Source organism: Fulmarus glacialis, unplaced genomic scaffold (genome assembly GCF_000690835.1).
Source record: "Fulmarus glacialis isolate BGI_N327 unplaced genomic scaffold, ASM69083v1 scaffold42927, whole genome shotgun sequence".
NCBI classification, from domain to species: Eukaryota; Metazoa; Chordata; class Aves; order Procellariiformes; family Procellariidae; genus Fulmarus; species Fulmarus glacialis.
Window position 1 is genome coordinate 1 of NW_009224623.1, and position 24,830 is coordinate 24,830.

Sequence of the window (24,830 nt, forward strand, 5' to 3'; positions counted from 1 at the left end):
AATAGAACTGTCTTTCAGACTTCCAGTAATCTAAAAATACTCTCATAGGGATCACATACCAAGCCAGAAAAGAAATCCATAAAGCAGTGAGGAAAATTCTAGAAACAGAAGCTAAAATTTTCCGGAGACCTTTTAATGGTAGGTATTGAAAGCATGGCTTTATCTACGATTATTGTTTTTTAATAGTAAAACCTAATCCTTGTAGAATGTAAAATAATTTTTCTTACAAGCTTAACATAGAATCATCATAGAATCACAGAATGGTTTGGGTTGGAAGGGACCTTAAAGATCATCTAGTTCCAATCCCCCTGCCATGGGCAGGAACACCTTCCACTAGACCAGGTTGCTCAAAGCCCCATCCAGCCTGGCTTTGAACACTTCCAGGGATGGGGCATCCACAACTTCTCTGGGCAACATGTTCTTTTGAGTTTGAAACAGTGGTAATGTTACTATAATTTTCTGTATTAATTTAGAATATTAGTATCTTTTCCATGTATTAAAACCGTTCCTTTTCTTAAAGTAAATGAAAGTAATGGTTAAGAAGAGATTTGAATTGTTTTTTTTCCTGTTTCAGATGAGATTTGAAGCTTAAGATACCAGGCTAATATTTGATACCAGTTTTGTACACAAAAGGTGTTTGGGGGACCAAATACTCTTAAAATTTCATTTTAGAAAAGTATGTTATGCTTTCATCAGAATTGCCAATATTAACTGAAAACAGTACTGTCTTTTTCTAACAGTGTGTCACTGCTTTTTAGAGTAATTTAAAATAAGAATTTCAATTCATATAAGAAACTCTGCCCCTGAGGCATACTATCTGTTCTCATTTAACTATCTGTTAAATGGTTATAACAATATGTACCTCCACTGTGGTGCTATGAAATTAATTGTTCAAGGTCAGAGCCTCGAGAGTTGCAAATAATTTCCAGCACCTGCTGGAAGCTGGCAATTCTGGTTGGTAAGTGCCAGCCAGGGTGTGTATGTGTAACATATATATGAAATATCAACTTGGTGCCACTAAAATGAATCAAAACCATCCTATTAATTTAAGGATCAGCATTTTACTAATGCCATTCTGTCATTGTTTATTGTACTAATTGAATTTCAAAACATTACACTCTAAATTACTGTTAACAACTAATATTCAAATATTAAAAGAAACAGATTTTTTTTTTTTTTTACTCAATAAATAGAAATGTGACTGTTAAAATGCTCATCAATAATAACTTGACTTTTATTTGTTTCCTGGTAAAAGAACAATTCAGTACATTTGATGGAGAAGATCATGAATGTGCCTTATGGCTCCTCTTAAAGAGAAGTCAGTCAAAAGACAAAGAGGTCCGACTGCAGGCTGTACAAGACCTGGCAAACAACAGTCACTGGCATGGTAACGTATGCTGATGTAGCCTAATTCATCCCAGAAACGTGACAAAGTCTCAGTTAGCTGTTCCAAGTCTGCTACCAACATAAAAATGGCTAGTAGCTGCAAGGAGTGTAAATAAGCTCTGAAATTTGGTCTAAAATGTGGGGGGTTTATTTACATTTCAAGTAATTCTTCTTTCCTAATACTTCTGATACAGAGTGTGTATCTGCAGTAAAGGCCTCTCTCTGTTTCCCCACCAGAGAATCGCAGCCACTGCTGTGCTGTGGGAGAGCAGTTCATGTTCATTAGTTCCTTAGCTTTTCTGTTGGAACTGCTAACAAGGTCACTAGTTCTGGCAGTGATTTCTATAAGGCTTTGTAGGGGAGCGGGTTTAAGACCATGGTTCAGTTAATAAAAATTGGTTAGGAGCTAATAGGTAGTAATGACAAACTAGAGGTAGAGGACTTGTATGTGCAAGCATTATTTGTAAGCCATTTTCCATCCTAGTTGTTATTATTTGGTAGTAATAAGTCCTCCCTGTTCCTCTAGCAGTGAATATTCTTGAAACCCCAATTAAAGGGGGAGGCGGGTGTATATGTGTGTCTGCCTCCCCCCTCCATTACTAGTCCTTATAAACTAGGTGACACACTAATATTGACTCTCTTATTCTGGTAATCCAGTCAGTTGAGGACCTTTCACTCTTCCAGTGCAATTCCACGCCATGGGATTTATCTTGTTTCAGATTGCCTTTATAAAATTCTAATTAATTACCCCAAGCAGTTTACATCAAAAAGCTGTGTTTGAAAACTTTTGAAAGCTAGGCTGTACCAAAACTGAAGCTATGTGTACTAATTTAGTGTAATCATCTCGTGTTTGTAGGAGAATACTGTTAGCATGTGATCGCAGTGCACAAGCTGGCCAGTACTTGGGGATCTAGTTGCTTTTTGTTATCTCCTTTGCTGTAGTATTTGGATGTTTCGGAAACACTAATTATTCTTGCCAACTACCTCATGAGGGAAACGGGCTTTTTTTTAACCTGATATTCCGAAACTGGAAGACTGAAAACTTGCTAACTTTTCACAGCTAGGACCAAATTGTTCAGCATACCTGTTATCGTAACGGTATTCTGCTTGTCCAAAGCACCACTTCAGTGACTTCAATTTGCAGCTCTAAGTGATCTGCACCAAAGAAAAAAGATCTGTGACTGTGAAAAGTATATTTTAGATGGCTTGTCAGTTTTGTTGTAGAATTGTATAACAGTAACAAGGATAGAAACTAATTTTTATAGAATAAGTATTGATCCACTTTATATTTTCTTTTCCTTCAGTTTGCCACTTAATTTCAGTATGTAGTTTTCAATTTCTCCAGCTATAAAATAGTTAGGTTTTGGAAAGGAACAGTAGTTACTGTTTAAGTCTGGTTTCCCTTCAGTAGGGTAACTGAAAGTCTTGTTTTGTATCTTCAGTAAGGAAGGGCTACTTAAAACTGTACTTTAGTGCTATCCTGTCTTTTCTGAGGTCACCTGATTTTGTGACTTCAACAATTTTATTGAAGCATAGCTTTTGTATCATTTAAAATTAGGTGTCTATGTCTTGGCAGCATTTGGATTTAAGGCTCTGGGTTTTAATACTGTATGCAGAAAAAAATATGCATATGCCTTTGAAATTTTAACTCAAGCCCAGGGGATTAAGCTTGGGTTTGTAGTCTTCGTACTCCTTTCACAGTGGCAATACTGAACATTTGTATTTGCTTGTGTTCAACTTATATCTGAGGACCTTTATCAAAGTGGTCTATAATGAACAATTAGTGCCCAGGTTTCTTCAGTATAGTGCTGGTCTAACAACTGCAAAATTTGTCTTTTGGAATTTGTGATTACAAAATCAGAGCTTATTTATGTAGATTGCAGAGAGGTGGTTCTGTTTTCAAGTATATTAACAAAGTAGATCAGATACTACATTTAAAACCAAATGAAATATTTAAGGTTAGTTTTAACCCTAACACTGAAGTTCTTGTACTACAGATTATCAGTATGGTACAGTTGCCCAAACCTGTGATCAAAGGACTGCTATAGGTTTGGCTCGATCCAAAGATGTTGACCTTCGCTTTTTCCTGCCTCCACCACCATTGCCAAAAATAAAGAATGTAAGTAAATGAAAAGTAGGTATTAGATGACTTCTGCTTGCCTGTTTGCTTTTAGTGCTTTCGTTGTTGGTAACCATACTAAAGTAGATTTCTTCTAAAGTAACTAACGACTAGTAAAATCAAGACCAAAATACAAAACTATAATATAGTGATATGCCCCTAGGGTGTATCTGCATTAGTGAATGGCATGATGGAAAGAAGTAAGGATGGGTGTTTGATCAATAATTGTTCTCGGACTGTATGTCCACATTACACATTTACTAGCAGTGAAGTTTGAGCCAGTTACCAGTCTGATGCACGCATTGCCTGTCTGTACCTAATAGGCAATGCAAAGCAGTCTTATATTAAGACATCCTAGATTGCCTCGTTGGTACTGACAGAATCCTATGCATAGAGAGCACTCCTGCTAGTGTGGTGCTCTAGATAGCGTTCTGGCATGCAGCTTTAACCTTGATTGTATAAGTAGGGAAATCATTTTGACTGCACCATGTGACTCCCAAGTGCAGATGTAATGCAGATTTGCTGCCTGGAAAAATTCCTCCAACACACTGAATCACTAATGTAGACATGCTCACTGTCTTTCACCAAAAATTCTGCTGTCTTCTCCTTTTGATATCTTAAATCTACTTATGTGTGAATTTAGAAGTTATAGAAAGCGTTTGGAGATGAGCTTTAGTATTATTACTATTAACTAAGTTTTATTTAACTTTAGTTATCACGGTACTTGTTAGATTTAATTGAATAGTATTCCAACAGAAAATTCAGTAAGTATGATTTTAGTTGCTGAAATGCATTGTACCTCGATACAGTAAGGGAGAATTAATCAGACAAGCAAATATGTAACATCTGGAACAGCTTTAAGTAATCTGTCTTAAATTCCCAAATGCCTCCAAAGGTTCTGAGGTGGAGATGTCGCTCTTCCCCATTCTCTTTACTTACAGTAAGATCTACCAGCCTTGTTTTCTTTATGCCTAAGCCTGCTGTACGCCCACCTCTTCATTGCCAGCTTTTGGGTACCAACAAATCCGTATTGGATAGATCTGACCTTGTTTTGTTTTTATGTCAATTAGTATATATATATTATGTCAATTAGTATATATATATGATGGTTTGATCAATCATGTCATCATATCAGCTTCTTCAGTAAACAGAATTGGTACACAAAGCATAATATAAGAGGTCTTTTGTAATGCTAATAGAGTGAATGCTGGCAAAGGTCCCTGTCAGAGAATACCTGTACATCTTATCCAACAAAACTCTGAAAACCAGCTTTGATTGGTAGCGATATTCTCAGTTTTTGCTTTATTATCTTTGTAACATTACATGATGGTGGATCTGTACCTGTCAGTCCTGAAGTAGTAGGTTACACTAGTATACGGTTCTGTATATATTTTATTTTTTCAGCAGTATGATTACTAGGTGATTGAAGCTAAGAGTTCCCAATCTGCTGCTTAGGAAGTTGAAGCAAATCATTGTGGCAGGAAGTGTTGCTCTGCGCATCAGATAGGTCTCCATCTCTGATTGTAGCAAGGATTAGAGTAACTGCAAGTTCCGTGACTGGGCAAATAAAATTATTTTGTTGAATCTGTTTTCCTGTCACCTACCCTGGATTATTAAACCAACAACTATATGAATATTTTAAAGATAAAAGATTAAAAGAAATGTTGTCTGTATTTTTTACTAGTAATTTATACATTCATTTTAATGGAGCAGCACCAAAATTACTGTGTAGTTAAGGGTGAACTTTTAAGCTTCCTGTGCCAAGAGGAACTGCTTTTTCTTTTGCCCTTCTGGACCTGTTAGAATAAGGCCACTAAAGTATGACATTTAAAGCTTACTTTTCATCACCCGGTGGTTTTAGAATTATCAGTTTCCAAAGTCTTCACAGGCGTAACTATTAAACCAAAGTTGCAGAGCACTCCAAGACCGGAGTTTGTATTTTATGGCCTTATTAATGTGGCTGATTACATTATTTCAGATCTTTCTTTTCTCTGTGTTTTGCTTCATGCTTTGAACAGAACTAAAAGCTATTTGTCCTTACTTTGCACAGGATTATCCCATAGAAGATGAACTTCGCTTGTTGTTAGTATCTTTACCTCAGACTGGTCTTGATCCGTGTGTCCAGTATTTCACATCTCTTGCTTTACGTGAAAGTAGTCAGACTCTTGCTGCACAAAGGGTGAGTTCCCACCTGCAGAATAGAACTATTTGGATTCTTTGTTCCTGCAGAGCTCAAAGATACAAACCTATTTCCATATTTTTGAGCATTATAAGAGGAAGAGAAATACAGAGACTTTGTAACTGTACAACATAAGTAAAATCTCTTCTACATACAGTCTGTCTGCTTGAAAGCTTGTTTATCTTTCCCAGCTGTACTAGTTGGTCTAGTGAAAGATTATACCTTTACTTACAAGCTTTCCCATAAAGCAGATGTTTCAACATTTTGTCCGGAACAGTTCCTTCCCCTTGCAGTGCTCAAAAAATGATTTTTTCACATTTCATCTTACTGTTGTTTGAGTGTTCTTTCACTGCTGAGATGATTAAACCTCTGTTGAGTTTTACTAGCAACTGATAAGTTGTTAGCACACCTTAAATAGTAAACTGTTATATCACATGGAAATGTCTCTCTGTAAAAGGTCACTGTTGCCAAAACCAGAATTGGAATAGTCTAGTGGTCTGTTTGGACTTGCAAACTAGGAATTCTTCAACTCGATCTGTCCAACAACTTCCTAAGAGTCTTTAGGAACGTCATTTGAAGTGCAGTTATTGCTTAAAAATAGTAATTGTAATGCCAGTGTCATCCATTATCTTTTGTGCATTTTATTTTTTTATTAAAAAGTTGTGACTTTTTTAATCGGTGATTATTATTTTTTGTAACATACAATAATAAAAATGACTGTTATATTTTAATGATGATGCCTGACAGGCTTTATTTAGAGATTTCAGAGTGCAATAACACTTTGTTTCCTGTGACACAATTATGTGTAATATTTTTACACTATGACTCCTTTATTGTTTTCACAGCCAGAGCTCTTGCTACAAAGGGAGCTTTGGTAAGACACCACACATGGAGGCATTTTGATAATCACGCTGTTCTAGAAAACTGTTCTTTGTTGAGGTTATGCTGGTCTTCCTACTGCATAATTGAGAGAGACTGGTCTTCAGAGACCATGCTGAAGACCTTTTTTCCTCCTCTTCTTATTTTTGCAACTATGGAAGTCTAGATGCAGTCTGATTCTTGCTTTTTTATGCTTAAGCAAACAATCTTAAAAGACAACATTCATTAACAAAATGAAAATCCTACATTTTCCCCCTTTATTGTATGTTTTGAAGTTAATAGACTATGGAGACTACTGACTGAAAATCTATTTAATATTTTCAGTTAAAAATAGTAGATATTTTTGTGGTGTACTGTTGCATAATTTGTACATTTTGAAAAATGCATGCACGCTGTGCGTTCTTTATAGCAATTTCTATAGATCATTACACACATTTAACGTTTTAGTTTAGAAATGCTTATTTTATGTAGCCAGTTGGAATGTGGTATAATTTTTACTGATTCTCATTTCAGGGAGGCTTATGGTGTTTTGGAGGAAATGGACTTCCATATTGTGAGACATTGAGTAAAATCCCTTCAGAGACAGTGGAACTCTTTTGCTTGCAAGCTTTAGTACAGCATTCTAAGGTAATTTGTCCTTTAAACTATAACTGAAAAGCTACATTTATAAACATTCCTTTCTAGTGCTGTCTCATATATTGGGAAGGAGTTGCCGTTTCCTTGTCTCCTACCCCTCACCCCTTCTGTAAGGATGTTCAGACAACTGAGACTGATGTGAATTGGAAGGCAGCATAACAAACTCGTTTTTTCTTGTGGGAAGTGTATGTAAGTTCTGTTATTGTTTCTAATTAGCCCATATAAGTTGCTCTGTAGTATATCTGTATATATCTTTCAAGAAGTAAAAGGGCAGCTCTGACACAGAAAAGAAGGAGAGAGAGAGTGCCTTAAGTCCAGATGGCTTTAACAAGTCTTTCCTGTGTAGGGCTACCTCCCACTGGCACTCAGAGCAGCTTCCACTCTGCAGCTTCTCAGTAAGCAAGATACTGGTAATGTGAAATTCTCAGTGCAAAGTGTGTGTGGATTTGTGTAAGTTGGTGTACATCAGTTCAGAAAGCTTACAAGCGGTCTCTTCTTATGGCTTTTAATCTAACTCTAGTGCCAGGTTTCCAGAAAGCAAAGTAGCCTCATGAGTTCACTCTAATCAGAAGCCAGAATGGAATGCAAACCTTGGCTAATCACAAAGGTCCCTCCTTTAAGGGTCACTGCCTTTGGGCAGAATATTGCACAGCATGCTGCTAATGCAGTGCATTCCCAGGACCAGTCCGTTCTTTGCAGACACAGATGAAGAGTATGGAAGATTTTGTGTAACAATAATTCTTCTTGATTGCTATTGCTGCGCTCTTCAGTGTGCACTTAATTATTCAGAAGCCTAGAACACTGAGAAACAGCATTGAGAATACCAAGTTGTTATTGATAGTAGGGATGGATAAAGTGCAGTTTGCCAGTATTCCTTTCACATCTTCCATATACATGGAACTATATGGAATAGTCTAGAATTTGCTTTATTCCAGATTTTCAGTTTAAAAAAGTTGTGACTGTACTCATTCCTAATGTGTGTCTGTCTTTGCTGAAAGCCACAGACTTGAGGACATCAGCAGTTCCATAACTACCACACATTTTTAAGCACTGTAGACAACATGTTGAAGTCATAAGCATTTGGCCAATATCAGTAGTTGACACTACAACTAATTGTGCATATTCATCTGCTTGGACTAGAATCTATTGTTGCCCTTAAGATCAGATGGTTATAGCAGTACTACTTAGTAGAAATACCTTTGCATTTCAAAGAGAAGGGATTATAATGATTGCAGTTTAGGTGGTGAACAGGAAGACAAGTAGTTCTGGTTGAGATAGTGCTTTAACAAATGCAGGCAATTGTCCTGTTCAGACTCTTGAACTTTAGTTGAAATTTGATTATGCCAAGTGGAGAGCAATCTCATCTCCCTCAGATGTGGAGGAGAGTAGAGTCATGGCACTTAGCATCTTTCAGGTTGTCAATTCATAGAGATCATGCATTTAGCATATTAAAATATTTACTTCCTCTTCAACTATGGCATAATAAATTCTAGATTAATAAGAATTTTTATGTAATAAGGTCTCTGCATCATTATTGGCTCCTTAAAATTCCCTGATTTGTGAATTAACAGCATCTCAAAGAATCTTTTGCAGAACATCTACTTATTGTCATTATATTTACTGTATAATGGTAGGTTTCTTCTCACTGTGATAAAATTGAAGCTAAAGGAGGCCTTCAGCTACTACAGAGGATATACCAGCTACGTAAAGATTCAGCAAAAATACAAAGGAACATAATTCGCATTATTGGAAATATGGCTTTGGATGAACGTCTTCATTCGTCCATAGTACGTGCAGGTAAAAGGAAAGCATGTGCAAGCAGTCTGAATGTCAGATTTCTATTCTAAAATTTTCAGAGGATTCAATGCTTTTGTAAAATGCAACGGACCATGGCAGTGGTATTTTTTTTTATATTTGGGGGAATGGGGAGGCGGTGTTGTTGCGTTTTTTTTAATACAAGCAAGTATAGACAGTTTAGATGGTGTTGATTAGAAACTCCTGTGTGCTGTCTAGCCAATATATGTCTGTGCTACAGAGAACTAAGTGCTCTAAGTCTGATGGATGGTGAAAATATGGACTTAGTTGATGTTCAGTTCACATTACTGGCAAAAATCTTTTGAGTTTCCTACTCTTACAGATCATCTACCGTGTAGATTAACTTTTTTTTTTTTATTGACTGTGTTTTAATCTCATAAAGGAACAGACCAGCTTGCAGTTCTTACCTTTTGGAATAAAGTGAAACATGTCTTCCCGCCCTCCCTTGTTTCATGTTAGGCTAGTAACTTCTGCTAAGCTTTGCTCTGATGGCCCTTTTTTTAATACCCCCTAAATATCACAATGAAATTATTCCTTCTAGTTCTGTACCAAATAAATAATTCCCAATGTTTTATTAGGAAAGAAATAAAAAGAAAAATAGAAAATATCAGTATTTGTATACGTCTGAGCTGGTGTCTGCCTCTTAAGCACAGTGTGCATTTTTAATCTCCCTGTTGCAAAAAGGAGAGTAGCAAAGGCACAGGGAAAGACCGTGAGGTTGTTTACCACAGCCATTCCAAATTTTTAGAAAGAACAAATAACTAGACTAAGACACCTAGTACGAAAAAAGCAACTGAAGGAGAATATAATATGGAGACTTATAAAATACTCACTGGTGTAGAAAAGGCAAAGAGGGAATGGGCATCTGCTGTTTCTCGTAATACAAGACCAAAGGCTCTTGTACATTAAATTATCAAGAGGCAGAACAAATAAATATTTTTTTTTTTCCATACAATGTGTGACCAAACTAAAACTTGCCACAAAACATTATGATTGTTGAAGACTTACAAAGCTTCAAAAAATGATTAGACAAATTCATGGAAAGAAAAATCCATAAAGCTCTACACACAGAAGCCAAGCTGATTGTAGAAAACTGAGAGGGTATAGTGGAGAATCAGTACTATATACTTGCCCTTTTATTGCTCTATTCTTTTATTGTTCCGCAACTTCCATTACTGCTCACTTTGGGTGAAGGATAGCTGGGCTACAAAGGCCTTTGATCTGAGCTCTAGCACCATTTTACATTCTTATGATGACTGTTAAAACCATACGTGTAGAGGAAGAGATCGTAACAGAAGAGTCAGCAGCTCCCTGGGACGGAGCTGTCAGTGCAAACGGAATTTTAGACAGTGAACCGGATTCCAGAGATGAGCAGTTGGATGCTGCTGGTCAAGAGTTGTTAAGACTTCTCTTTTGTTGCTGGATGATGCATAAGAAGAAAGAACCTCTAAGGCTCTTTTCCTTTGCAAAAACTGCTGGTACAGGAAGAGGAAGAAAAGCAATGATGCACTGTGAAGTAGCTGTGATGGGGTATCTGGGGGCAGAAGGATTCTGAACACTATTTTTGACCCTTTGTCTTGGCTCGTTGAAGAGAAATGCAAAACCAGAGACCTTGCTAGTTTTAAGCAGACTAGCTTGGCAGTCTTTCATTGTATTTGGAGAACTGAAAATAGATTTTAGATAGTGTTCTTCTTAAGGAGAACAGCGGTCAACATCTATTCTGCTTAGAAATGTAATTTAAATACATAATTCTTTAAAAAGGTTTTTTTTTTGACAGTTCTCAAAGGTACTTCATTTAAACAAAATTCATGTGTCAATTCATTCTTTTCCTAATTCCATAGTGAACTAACTATCTTGAATTAGCAACATGCTGGCTATCTTATTAACAACGTACTGTGCATGATTTTGAAACAGTGCTCGTTAAGTACATTGTTTCTTTTTCAAATCAGCCTCCATTTGAAAATCTCTCTTCAAAGTCTTCCCAGGTTTTTTTCATGCACTTGACTTCAATGTAATTGTGATTTACAGACCACTCTTGCTAACAGCAACAAGATTTATCAGGATTTTATAGAAATATATGTGTCTGTGTGTGTATAAAAGATAGTCCTTTGCATTTCTCAGTAGTCCATGAACATCCCCATCTATGTCTAAGAAACTATATTTTACATCTTAGCTAAAGTATTATAAAGTGTCTGTTTTTTCTTGAGGTAGCTGTGACTTAAAATTTTATTGAGGAATGTATTCAAAGGTTTCCTTCATTAATTCTCTTATGTTTCTTAGGTGTAAATAGTATACTATTTTTAGAATAGCAAGGACATGTTAATTCCTTGAACAGTTCTTCACACACTGGATTTTAAAATTAGAAATTGTTGTATTCTCACAGCAAGCATCAATTTTTCCACCTGCCATTATTCCTGTGGTTTGTTTTCTATGTCTGTCTTATGCTTTAAACTTCATTTTCTCTCTGGGACATTTCTTTTCTCTGTCTTTCTTGCATCTTACCTGCAAAAAGAGGCTCGAGAGCTGTTCTCTCTCTGACAGCTGCCCTGACCTGCTGATATACTTTCTTTTTCTTCTGAGAAGGGGATCTCCTTCAGGTCATAAGCTGAACAGTACTAAAATACATTGCCTCCTCACTACTCTGCATTTTTGCATTTTGGAGGTTCCACTTATATAACATTGGCTTTCGTGCAGTAAAGAGAGTGGATTGACATAATTTGTTTTGATATTACCACTCTTCAGTTTTAACATCTATTTTCACAAGTATACTTTGAAGGATGATGTTTCTGAATTCTTTTGTTTGGATGATGTTCCTAATTAGTTAACCTGCCGCTTTATTTTTTCAATGTAGGTTGGGTTTCTGTACTTGCTGAAGTAATGAAATCCCCCCATGTCATTCAGTCTTCTCATGCATCCAGAGCTTTGGCTAATCTAGACAGGGACACAGTGAAAGAAAAGTATCCAGATGGTGTTTATGTCTTGCATCCACAATATCGTAGCAGGTAAAGCAGAAGGAGATATTGTACATGCTGAACTTTGAGTTACTTCTTATACTGTTCAGGTACAAAACTTTGGAAGACTTGACGTCAGAGTGCTGCTGTACTCATGTCACCTGCTCCTCCTATTCTTCGGTGGGTTGAGAGGACTGAATTTAGATCCTCAAATAGGAGAACAACAGAAGTGATGGGAGCAGTCCATAGCCATGAAAGGAGTATTATTGTACTGCATGGAAAAATCCAAACACAAACCACGAGATCAATTGTTGCTTTGCATGCATTGCAACCATTTAACCTTTGCACTGGCTGTACTGGGATACAGTGCCTTGTAATTATTCTGTTGGCGCAGCACATGTTGGCCTAAGATGCAGTAAATTTACAGCTTCAGCTTCTTTTAATAGTGATTGTGTATCTGGGGCTGAAGCAGATACCACTTCAACATGGTATGTCACTTAGTAGCAACTATTCCCTGGGTCACTGGTGTTAGTCAGGTTACAGTGAAGATCTAATTTGACGATAAAGCTGGAACTATCAAGCTGCATTAACAGTAGCTGGAGAGAATGGTGTTTTTCATTATATAAAAATACGACTTGTGAGGTGGGTACTTTCCATACCTCTTTTTATATCTCTCTCTTCTGGGTGGATCCCTGTTTTTTGTCTTGATCTGAGTGTCCTCCTTGAAATATCGTGAAATGTCATGAAATGTTGTCCATAAGATATCACATACAGTGTTAAAAATAGTATTTTGGCATTCCTTAGGTTAAAAGTTCTGTGTAAATTTAATTTGCTAGAAGAATATGCATCTCTTAAAAATTCCTTTTTCTGTATCAGTCAGCCCATCAGAGCAGACATCCTCTTTGTTCATGGTCTTTTGGGAGCAGCATTTAAAACCTGGCGGCAGCAAGACATTGACCGGCATTTGGATAAAAAGGCTTCACAAGGGGAGGAGGACTATAGTCAATGTTGGCCAAAGGTAAAAAGACAGTAACATTTTCGCATGTGGCTGCTGTTTTCTCATTAATGAGAGCTGTCCAGAGGATCTAGAATTACACTGTCTAGCAGTTGTCTATTTTGAATCAAATGACTTGTAGTCTATTATACAAGTAGCACTTTCCAAGTTCCTGATGTATTTTTGTTAGCAAGCTGAAATTTTGAACAGGTTGTTCTTGCAAAGGAAAATCCCTGCTAAATTTAATGCTGTCACGATGATTATCCTGCTAGTGAAAGAGGAGGCAATGGCTGCTTTCCTCATGCTCTTTTTTTTTTTATTTTGATGGAATGTTATTGCTGAGAAAGAGATACATAAAATTACATTTTAAATTAAGTATCCTTTCTTACATAGGTGTCCGAGTACCTCAATTTTTAGAGATTGCTGTTTAAATATTGTTGGTAAATAAATAATTACTGCTTCAAGTAACTCACATTGGTATAACCACCGAAGTATCCCTGTAAACCTTAAACTGATCAGTCCTGTTGGTAATCTTAGTAATTCTTGTTTCACCCAGGAGAGGGAGCCAGGAATGTGCAAGTTAGTAATCCTTCTCCATCCTTTATTTATTTTGTGGCTGGGAAACCGGCTAGAGTTCGCCAGCATGTGATAAAAGAATAATAGTCTAGCTGTAAGGTATATTTGGGGATTAACAGAAGAGGAGAAATCTTGCTTGATATTGTCCCCATAGTAACATCTTTACTCCTTTGCTGGTAAATTGCTTGCAAGAGTTTGTTAAGTACTTCAATTGCAAGCTCCTTTTGGTTTCCCTTTTCTTCAATTTAGACATGGCTGGCTTCAGACTGTCCTGCCCTTAGAATCGTATCTGTGGAATATGACACCCATTTGAGTGACTGGAAAGCAAAATGTCCTGTTGAGGCTCACAGGTAACAAATGTAATGTCTGCAGTTTGGAGTGGGGGCAGGAGGGAGAACTGTAAAGCCGATCCTTGGGATCACCTGGTGTGAAACAGTGAATTTAACTTCTCCTGATGCATTTGAAAATCAAGTTTGGAAAAACATTAGGTACAATAATGGAATGCTCGAGCTTTTTAGCCTCATGGATAACTACTTGTGGCAACTTCTTAAATTCTTACAGTCTGTTCTGCTTCATGTTTAGGGGAGACACTGAATTATGCTATTAGATGATGTAAATATAACGTCAATTTTATAACTTAAGGAGAATATTTCTTAAACTTAAAATGACCCAATAATGCTTTACAAGCACAGCAAAAAAATCACAGTATTATGACTTTATACTCCTGAAAAAATGAAGCATGTAATTTTATTCAAGAAGTGTTAATCCCTGGAAAGAGATTCATCTAAGTCTTTGATAGATAAAAACCAGCAACTGTATTGGATTTGGTCAGATAGTGTAATTGCCCTTGTCAGACGAATTGCGTTTTTACTGACCATGAACCAGGTAGGTCAGAGGAAGATGCTACCTCCAAACATGGTCCTTCTGAAAAATAAAAATACTTTCAGCCTGTAAAGGTTATTTGGCTTGAATGGATTTTAGACTTAGTAACTGAGTTCAGTGATCTTTACATCAGATCCTAATCTGAGACCTTCAAACACTTATGCGGATACTTAAGCATGTAACTAGCACTGTAGATTCAACTTGTGTACTTCAGTGAAGGCATGTGCATGACTGCTCACAGGTTAAGAATCTGAAAATTGATTATGTTTTGTGTAGGGGAGAAAAAAATTCAGCATGTGTATAATAGACTGGGAGCTTGGTACTTGTTCATTCCCTCCTCCCTATGGATATATGAAGGATCGATGCAATTATTGCATTAAAGAAAGCATGTAAGCAGGGAAAAAATATGGAAGACATGGCTGTTAATATGCCTATTTGAAATTAGGCAGAACAATGACAGTAAAAAACATGTAGGTGGTTACCTCTACAAGGTCCAAAGAAGACTGGACCTTGTAGAGAGACCTTGTACCTTGTTTTGCATCCAAAGAAGGGCCACGAATCTGGTGAAGGGCCTGGAGAACAAGTCTTATGAGGAGCGGCTGAGGGAACTGGGACTGTTTAGCCTGCAGAAAAGGAGGCTGAGGGGAGACCTCATCGCGCTCTACAACTACCTGAAAGGAGGTTGTAGTGAGGTGGGTGTTGGTCTCTTCTCCCAAGTAACAAGCGATAGGACAAGAGGAAGCAGCCTCAAGTTGTGCCAGGGGAGGTTTAGATTGGATATTAGGAAAAATTTCTTCACGGAAAGGGTTGTCAAGCCTTGGAACAGGCTGCCCAGGGAAGTGGTGGAGTCACCATCCCTGGAGGTATTTAAAAGACGTGTAGATGTGGTGCTTAGGGACATGGTTTAGTGGTGGACTTGGCAGTGCTAGGTTAATGGTTGGACTTGATGATCTTAAAGGTCTTTTCCAACCTAAATGATCCTATGATTCTAAGAGAACTTTTTTCCTGTGTCAGTCTGGAGTAAGTATACTGGAAGAAAATTTGAAAAAGAAATAAACATAGATTTCTTTATTTATTTTAAGATAATGTCTTTTTCATTAAAAAATGGAAAATTACATTACCTGCTATTTTTGGTCACCTAAGCGGAGTATTTGATTATTTATAATTTGATATAGTTAATAAAAAATGAAAGATATTGAAGATATTTTTAACTAGCACGAACAAAGATGTAGCAGTAGAATGACAACCTTATGATTGCTCTAAGTGTATAGGCTCGTTCACTGTTTCAAAAGTGAATTTTTATGTCTCTCAGCTATCCTAAAGCTTATTGTTCAGCCGAGAAGACACGTTTGAGTATCCTTTTCGTATGTGTTATAAAAGCAATTCCTAGTGAGAATGCTGAGAACCAATAAAGATGAAGTGAATTACTTTGCACAGTTGTTGCCCCAATATCCTGATGTTTTCATTATCCAAGGGTCTTCTATGTTTGATTCTTGTTACACTGCAAGGAGTAACAATGTTGCACTTTAAAGCTTGGGAATTGGCATTGGTTTGGTTTTGGTTGTACAACAGATTTCATTTTCAACCTCTAACATGTAGCTTACCCTCTCCAGAGCTCATTCTCTTCATTTATAAAGTGGAGATTGTTGTGCTTTTATACTATTCCAGTACAAAGCATTTGGAGATTATTGTCTGGAAAGTATAACAGACATTATCTGTGATTTTTTAATGTATTGGTTGATCATGCACTTAGCTATTAATTTGTACATTGCCCCACATTTTGAGCATTGTTTAGCAAAGTACATTTTTGTCAGACATTAGGTATATTCTTGTTTCAGGGGATAAAGTTCATTATGCATTGATGATGCTGTCATAAAATGAAAACACAATTTTCTGCAGTGTGTGAATGAAACTATCTAAAACTCCATAAAGAGATTTGTCGAATTAAAAGAAATCAGTGGTGAGTGAAATTAAAAAAAAACTTTCTAGCAAGATTAAGAAACTGAATTTAGCTGAATTCCTGTTGTCCTTGTGAAGCCAACCTTACAAAAGTTTTTGGCATTTTTCAATGTAGCAACAATAATTAAGTAATTAATGTTTTACGTACCTAATTCACTTTCATAAGCGTGCAGCACTGAAAATTCATTCTGTTTTAACATTGCCTTTTAACTTATCATGCTTTATCATCCTTATGTTTGTTTTTTCTTTGCAGGAAGTCTATTGCTTACAGGAGCAATGAGCTTCTTGACAAGCTCAAAGCTGCTGGGATTGGAGACAGACCTCTGGTGTGGGTATCACATAGCATGGGTGGTAAGCACATTGCCTGTTTGATATAAAGTAGTTATTTGCTGTTATATTTCAGAATAAGCTATTAGCCAAATTCAGTCTGAAATGCAATTATTCAGAATAGTTTATCTAAAAAATTTGCAAAGACCATAAATGGAAAATAGATTTCTACTTTCTTAATGCATTTTATTCAATAGCATATAGATTTTGAAAGGATTTTTATTGCTGTTTGTTTTTACTGTGTTGATTTAAAAACACAAAATCAGTGAGCTGAAATTCATGTAAATGGGAATCCAGAGGCAAAATTTTCTCCATGATCAGGCATATAGTAAATGTCATTAGCAACACTTAAAGCAAACCAAAATTGGATTTGTATCATTCATTGACATTTTCTTTTAATGCCTCCTCAGGTTTGGTTTGGTTTTTTCCAACTTAATCTTACATATTTGATAAAGTAAGGCTAATCAACTGAGGAAAGAATATGGTTAGTTGTTTCATGGGTAATATAGCACGATCGTTATTTTCACAGTGGTTTAAATCCCTGCATTAATTCAGTTTCTGTTGCCAGGTCTTCTAGTCAAAAAGATGCTGGTGGATGCTTCCAAGAATCCAGAAATGGATAAAATTGTAAACAACACCAGAGGAATCATATTTTATAGCGTACCTCACCATGGTTCCCAGCTGGCTGAATATTCTATAAATGCCAGATATCTTCTTTTTCCGTCTGTGGAGGTTAAAGAACTCAGCAAGGGTACGCTCTCTTTGCTACCATTTAACAGCGGGGATCTATGCTAATCTGTTCATGATGCTTTTTTTTTAATCGTGCTGTCAGAAAAAGCTGGATAAGAACAAAAAAAAACGTTTTTATATTTTGTGTTGTGTGTTGAATTACTGTAAGTAATTTTGAGTAACTGTTTCATTTGATTGCAGAGGCGAGGGGAAAAAAGGGAGTCAGAACAAGTTTATAGAAGAGTAGTTTGGACCATTTAGCCATGTAGTAACTCAACATGTGTTGGACTTCAGATTCTTATCTTCTAAAAAAATTCCATGCTATGCAGAAATAAACCATTGTTGCATATGATAGCTGGAAAAAGGGATTACAAACAAAATGCTACTCCTTTTACTGGAGTATTAATTTTTCCAAAACATCTCTTTAGGAATGCAGTCTTGCCAGACAAATGCTATAATCTTATGTTCAAGATAACACTGCAAAAATTATGTTGCTCTTTCTCAGATTCTCCTGCCCTTAAAGAGCTGAATGACGACTTCCTCTCTTTTGCCAAAGATAAGAAATTTTCAGTGCTGAGTTTTGCAGAAACCTTACCAACACACATAGGCAGCATGATAAAACTGCATGTTGTACCTCTGGAATCAGCAAGTAAGTCAAATAGCCATTTAATTTATTTAATTTTGTATATATTCATGTAAGCATCGATAACGAGGAAGGATTATAAATGATACGGTAAAAAGACCTAGAAAAATACATCTGTTATGTTGTGGGGTTTTTTGTTTAAACTTTTGGCTGAGTTTAAACTACAGTCTCCCTGCTGAGATCAGAGGCAGCTACATTTATATCTTAGCATAGCAATTGTTTGTTTTGATTTTTCTAAATGCGAGTAACACTTGTTAAAAAAAACAGGGTAGATCCTGGTCTAATGTTACATTGTTGTAGTCCTTTCCTTTGTAATTATGAGTAACTGTTGTTTATCCTTGTATAGGTAGGCTGAATAGTGTTTCAGAAGCTCCCGCAAATTCCAGCTATTTCCTCCTTTAAAAAATAAGAAAGAAAATTAGTAAACTGCTAATGGAAAGAAAAAGTGACAAAGCTGTTTTTCACTGTTAAGAATCCTTTGTCTTCCATATCTCAGGTACTCAAGCAATAGAGTTTGCCTCCTGAGAGTTCCCTCCATCTTTTTGCCTTTTGTAGGAGAAGGGAAAACCAGACAGTTCTTTCTCTTGCTTTGTTTATGGGTGTTTAACTTCAAAAATTGTTTTAAGTCTGACATTTTCAAGTTTTCCCTGAGCAAAACCCTCTTCTGCACTGCCCAAGGTACCCGTAAGGCCTTGAACAGAAACCATTGCTTTGTTGGGTTTTAGATCAGGCTTTCCACCAGCTAAATCCACTAGGTGAAATGCAAGGTTAGTTGCTCTGAAAAAGGCGGACTGTACATCCCTGTTTTCCTGAGTCAATATTTAGCAGTATTTTTTTCAGTATGTCTTCTCAAGAAGCAATTGTTTGCGAAAATGTTGCTGATGCAATTTTATTGACAAGGACTGAAAAACTGGGCATTAATTTTTTTTTTATTTGACAAAATAAAATGAAAAAGAGGGCTGGATGACAGAGTGCACAAATAAGCACTGTGCACTTATAATTTTGTAGCATATTTCTCCTCTTCTAGAGATGACACACAATGCAGCACATGAGCTCTCAAAAGCCTTTAGAGGGTACATGACGGTTCAGTGGCATGCCACTCGTTTTGTTGAAAACCCAGGCTGACAAGCAGTGCACTCACTGTTTCTTACATGCATGCTTGGGCACATGAAAGCAAACTTCATCCCACTCTAGTGTAATTTTGCATGGTTACAGATACAGAGTTCCAAGCAAAATGGAGGATTTCTCAGGAGGTTGAGTGAATAGGTAAACTGGAATGTGGCATCCTAACTGGGAAGTTCACTAGTAGCGATAGCTGTCAGGAAAGAATAAATGCTGGAGTGTGCCCCAAAACCAGTAGCTGAAAATGGAATACTTGTATTCTACAATTAAGCAATGTAATTTTTTCATTTCCCCGGAAATGTGTGTAGTGATTTGTACTATATTTCGGGTTCATTCTAGTCCCATTTTTAATCTCCACATCAAAGTATTTTATAAGGAATATAAAGGGCAGTTAGTGATGATCAGAATCTGGACATCCTGGATTAAACCCTATCCCTGTTCATGTCAATGCTTAAACTTCAGTCAGGTCTTTGCTGTCAGTCAGGTGCTGGTCAATGAAGTTTTGATTTTTCAAAGTTGTCTGTATGGAGAAAGGTACATTTGTGTATTCCTAATAAAGATAGTAGAACTCTGACTTCATGGTTTACCAGTGTGGGTTTTGTAGCAATGTATAGCTCTATCTGACTATAACAGTGTGTATTGATGCTTTTAGCACATTAAAAAATAATGAAGACAAAACAGTTAAACTGAAGACAGGAGAAGTTGCTTTTGAGAGAAAAATTGCTAATGCAAGATGTGCTTTTCAGTCTAGGTGACTTTACGAACTTCGGTAGTTTTTTCTTCTTTTTTTTTTTTTCCCCCCCTCTCCCAGATTTAGGAATTGGAGACCTTATTCCAGTGGATGTTAATCATCTAAATATTTGTAAGCCAAAGAAGAAGGATGCTTTCCTGTACCAACGTACATTGAAGTTCATTCAGGATGTTTTAGCCCAAGAACTTGGAGACTGAGTTTTTGCCATCCTTGGCTGCTTATTTCCTCCATTTAGTGTAACACAGTAAGTTCTCCTAACATTTGTTAGTGGATCTGCAGAACTACAAAGATACTATGTCAATAGTATCTGCTGCTAAAATAATTTTCAGTACATCTCCAACTTGAGCACCTCTCCAACTTATTTCTAAAATATATTCAAAACAAATACAAACTGAAGTCCTATAAACTTGGCAAAAAGAAAATGTGTGTTGGCTTATAGTGACCATGATCTGTCAACAAAATGTGTGTAAATTCTCCAGCAATTTGGCTGGGAGGGGATGGGGAAGAAAAGTTTCACTTAGTCTACAGATAGCCCTCTGGAGCAACACAGCTGGACTATGGAGAATGCCCAGGATATTTTCTTTCACCAAAAAAAAAAGCTTGCTCTTGGAGGTAGGTGGTCTCATTAAAGTAAATATACATCTGGGAGTAACGTCTTATAGAGAGGATCAGAAACAATTAACTGAGGTGGTTATTTGTTGTGTCAAAGGAGAGAAGCAGCATGTGGCTGCCTCAACGCTTTGGTTTACTGTCCATGTTAAGCAGTCTGACTGGAGCCTGAAGAAATTTGTCCGAGTGAATGAAGGTAGCATTTTGGTCTAGTGGCCCAATTACAGGAGTTTTTGTAATTTGCCTTTTCATTTAATAGACCACCCAGATTTGTCAGCAAATATGGCATCTGTTTCCTGCGTGAGAACGAGGTAGGCTGATAGGTTGTCTTGCACAGACAACTGTAGTTGTTTTAATCTGTTTGTATAAATGAAAACAAAACAAAAGAATTGTTCACCTTCTTGTACATTTCTCTCTTAATCTTGGCAACTTGTGAGATTGCTTTCTTTAGGACAGTGTGTGTTTAGTCAGACTCAGGGCAATTCTGTGCTTGTTCGCATGGAAGATATAGAACAGAGGCTTAGCTCTTTTGCTGCACGCTTGGGACATGCCGAGAAGATGGTACGTTCAAATCCCTGGCTCATGTTACTCATTTAGAAACTCTTTATGTAGCTGATTTAAAGAAGAGCATTGAAAATGTTCAAGTGGAGTAAGAAAAATGTGGGCCCTGACAAAAAAGTTGATGCTTAGAGTTTGGAGCTCAGGTAGAGAAAAAGTAAAGCAGGAAAAAATTCAGGTGATCATAAGTTCCCACTGGAAATGCAGAAGATCCCAGACGTTTTGGTTTCTTGAAGCCCAAGTGTATTATAGAGAAAAACAGCAGTGTTGTCTTCTTTGAGTTTATGTTTATGTTAAGGATATCTTAACAGTACTGGTGAGAAGTAAGTATTTTTAGAAAAAAATGGCAGTGCTCAGCCACTTTTTTAAAGTCTTAAATAGTTAACTACTGCAATGTAGTTAAAAGCAGCGTAGTCTAATTGTCGTCTCTTTCCTTCCTTTCTTTCCACCCCCAACCCTCTCTGAAAACAAACATAGGCTATGATTAGGCTAAACTGCCCTAGCTGACCATTTGTTAAATAAGGCCTGTATTGATGACAGGCTTAAGACGTCTCTTAGCATCACTTATGTGAGATGGATCTAATATCACTGGCCTTAGTTAAAATTATGGCTGTGAAAGAGGTGGGACGTGCTTTGCACTTCTGCATGGGCTTGGTGCAGGCGCCAGTGGCCATTGCAGTCCTGCCAGGTCCTGAGGCCACCTCAGCTGTTCCCACTTGAGAGCACCCTAGCCCAGGAGAACACTACATCTGAAAATGCACTTTTGGAAGTTGAGCCTTGACCTGCTGGAATTGCAAAGTAAAATTCACAAGAGTAGTACAGAGAATGTACAGCGCTACACTAGCAAAAAGAGTATTTTTCCCCCCAACCGTGAATACGTGTTTAGCATGACAAACCTTGTATCGATTTTAATAGACTTCTTCGGCTTACAGGGATTCAGATCAATTACATTACACGTTAATCTCAGTAAATGCATCTATGTTTTGTTACTGTAACTGGAAGTCTTGAGGTAACTTTCTCCTTTTTGTAACTGTATGTATATATGTGTAACTTTTAAAACTAATATTTGTGGGCAGGGGGTGTTGGGTTTGGGTTTGTTTGGAATACAGTAATGAAATGTGTTTTTAAACATGTACTAGATATGCCACAAAAGGTATTAAAGGTGAAATGATCTGCCAAATGAATGCTCTGGATCATGTTCACTTTTGTTAAAGACCTGCATTATATTTTAGTGATTGTCTCATGCTGGAAGAATGTAATGTTTACCCTTCATCTTCTGTAAGAGGCATAGTACTGGGGGGTGCAGCCGGTCATCAGTTTTGCCGAACTGAACAGTTTTTAGTTGTGCTTTTAGATTTTGCAGAAGTGCCTCCTAAACCACGTACAGACATTGGTTCAAGGGTCAGAGGGTCTGTTGCGTAGAATTCATGTCTGTTTCCCATTAGAAATGTATGCTTTCGTGCTTCCCTGGTGTACCATTAATTCCGAATAGTGCCTTTATGTAAATATGTAAACTATGCCCGTAATCCCATCTAGCTGGGAACCCAGCTGCGGATGTGGCTGGCAGGTATGTGTGAATTGTCTGAGAAGATGGTATTTCGTCTGCATTGTGGCATCCAAGACTAAAATAGTCAGACAGGAAGGGAGGGCTAATAGGAATTTGTCAATCGTCATGCACTTGTCCAGCACTCTTGTACAACTGTATTGGTATTTCTAGTAGCAACAGTCATCAAGTTTTTAATTGCTGTGATTACAGTAGTGCAAACGGGCTTTCACTGTGATTTGTGCTCCATGGTGTCAGGCAGAGCAGCTTAGCTAGAAAGGAGGAATGCTCTGTCTGGTGAAAAAGTCAATTCTGGACAAAAAGGAAAAAGCAAAAATGTTGTTTTGTCAGAGTGGAAATCTAAACGATATTTTGGTTTTGGTTCGCTTTCTTTTTGTTTGTTTCAGTGATCAAAAAAGCTAAATCGGGCAGTTGCTATACCAAGGAGAACCACTTACCCACCCCAAACACGAATGCAGCTGAACAACAAGGATGCCTGTAGCAACGTAAAGTTGCTGTACTACAGGGTCCTTGGCAAGCTCACACTTGCCAAAATCTCTCACATTAAATAAGCACACAGATGCTTATATACTTGCATCTGGTAAATTATTCATGCCTGACTTCACAGCCACTGTCAACAATTTTAAGATTTCCAAGTGCTGGATTCACAACATGAAAAATGTCATGGGATAGCCACTCCCTGCCACCCATTATACGGCCCTCAAGACTGATAGCTATCACTGAGAACGTTGGTTTCCACTGATAACGTCCTAGTGAAAATGGGCAGCAGAGCTGAGGACAGAGCCGTGCTGTGGGCTCCCTAGTTGTGGACGCCAGCTAGCGATGGTTCACGTTACTTAGCCTCTTTTCACATTGTGGTGGGGCCCAGCTTAATCCTGAATGAGAAGGAAAGAATCACCGCCTCCTGCCGTCTGAGTTTTCTGTAGTGGTTTCCCAAAGGCAGAGCAAGTCTGGCCCTGCTTAGCTTCTCCTGAGCATTAAAACTAGAACCCAGGTCACAAGCACCTGCCTCTGAAAAAACACTTGGCTGGGGTGTTGGGCACCAGTGAGGAAGATAATATATCGAGACAGGCGATTCCTCATTCTTTGCTGTAACCTTTGCAGCTGGACTGTCTGTTCCTTTCCCTTGATTTGCTGCAATTGAACTGTATATGCTGTCACTGTTAGTATAAACCAGCTAGCTGCAGGGATTCATACTTCAGTGGGCAGCTTGCCACATACATAGACATAAGATATAATGCTAAAGGCTACATACTTCTGTTATTCAAGGAGAGCAGTAAAGCAGATTTTATTTGACTTGTATAAATCCACTTTAATTGGCTTTCCTGCTAACACTTTCATTAACATGTAAATTAACTGTCCTAGAGCTGTTAATTATCTTTGCAGAAAATGTTGGATATGGTCATATAACGTACTCTTTCTTTTTTACTGCTCTTGATGTTTTATACTGAAATGTGCCCATAAATATACACTGTGGGTTTTTTTAAGAGGAGGATGAAGAGGCTAAGGCTCTGTGTCAAAACTTGCTTCAGCATTATTCACCAGCCTGCTACCACGTTAAACTGACACTCATGTAAGAAGCTTAGTGCTGGATTTTATTGGTTTGGCCTTTGAAGGTTTTGGGGATTTTTTTTAGCGTGTCTGGCAAACGAGGGAGCAGAGCAGGATGGCAGGTGCTCAGACAAAGGCAGAATCCTCTCTTACAGGATATCTTGTGTTCAAAATTTGGCAGTGGCAGTGAAACAGGTAGGCATTACAATTAAGAAAATGGCTGAATTCCCAGTTTCCAAGAAGCTGAGAACAAGCCAATTAATTTTCCTATGGGAAAAAAAAAAAACCCACCTCTGAACTTTCTTAATACATCTTTTCTGCAAAAAAAACATCTGAAAGCAAGAGGGTTTTTTCAGCTTCACCAACTGCTTAAAAATGCTCTCCTTCCTTTAATAGTAAAAGATCTTGATGCTTCTCTTAACAAGTTACCATGACAAGTTGCAATCTGTTTATCATTTTTAACTGCCTGCTTTGAACAAATGGCATCTGTAGTGTACAGTTTTACTGCATAGGCAAGGCAAAAGCCTCCGCAGCTAAAGCAGATAACAGACACATTTAGCACCATGGATTATCCTCACCAAAATCTTGGGCTTCTGAGAA

The 24,830-nt window shown here is 37.4% G+C and overlaps 1 protein-coding gene across 1 annotated transcript; it reads left to right on the forward strand.

Annotated features, from left to right (window-relative positions):
* Positions 1–48: 48 nt before the first annotated feature.
* SERAC1 (serine active site containing 1) lies at positions 49–20,294 on the forward strand (the record flags this gene model as incomplete). The annotated part of the gene is made up of 13 exons (XM_009582193.1): positions 49–138; positions 1,256–1,387; positions 3,384–3,505; positions 5,556–5,684; positions 7,077–7,190; positions 8,834–8,996; positions 11,866–12,016; positions 12,842–12,983; positions 13,785–13,885; positions 16,630–16,727; positions 17,272–17,454; positions 17,938–18,081; positions 20,009–20,294. Coding segments are annotated over 13 exons (1,706 nt in total), but the record flags the coding sequence as incomplete, so codon positions are not given.
* Positions 20,295–24,830: the final 4,536 nt, after the last annotated feature.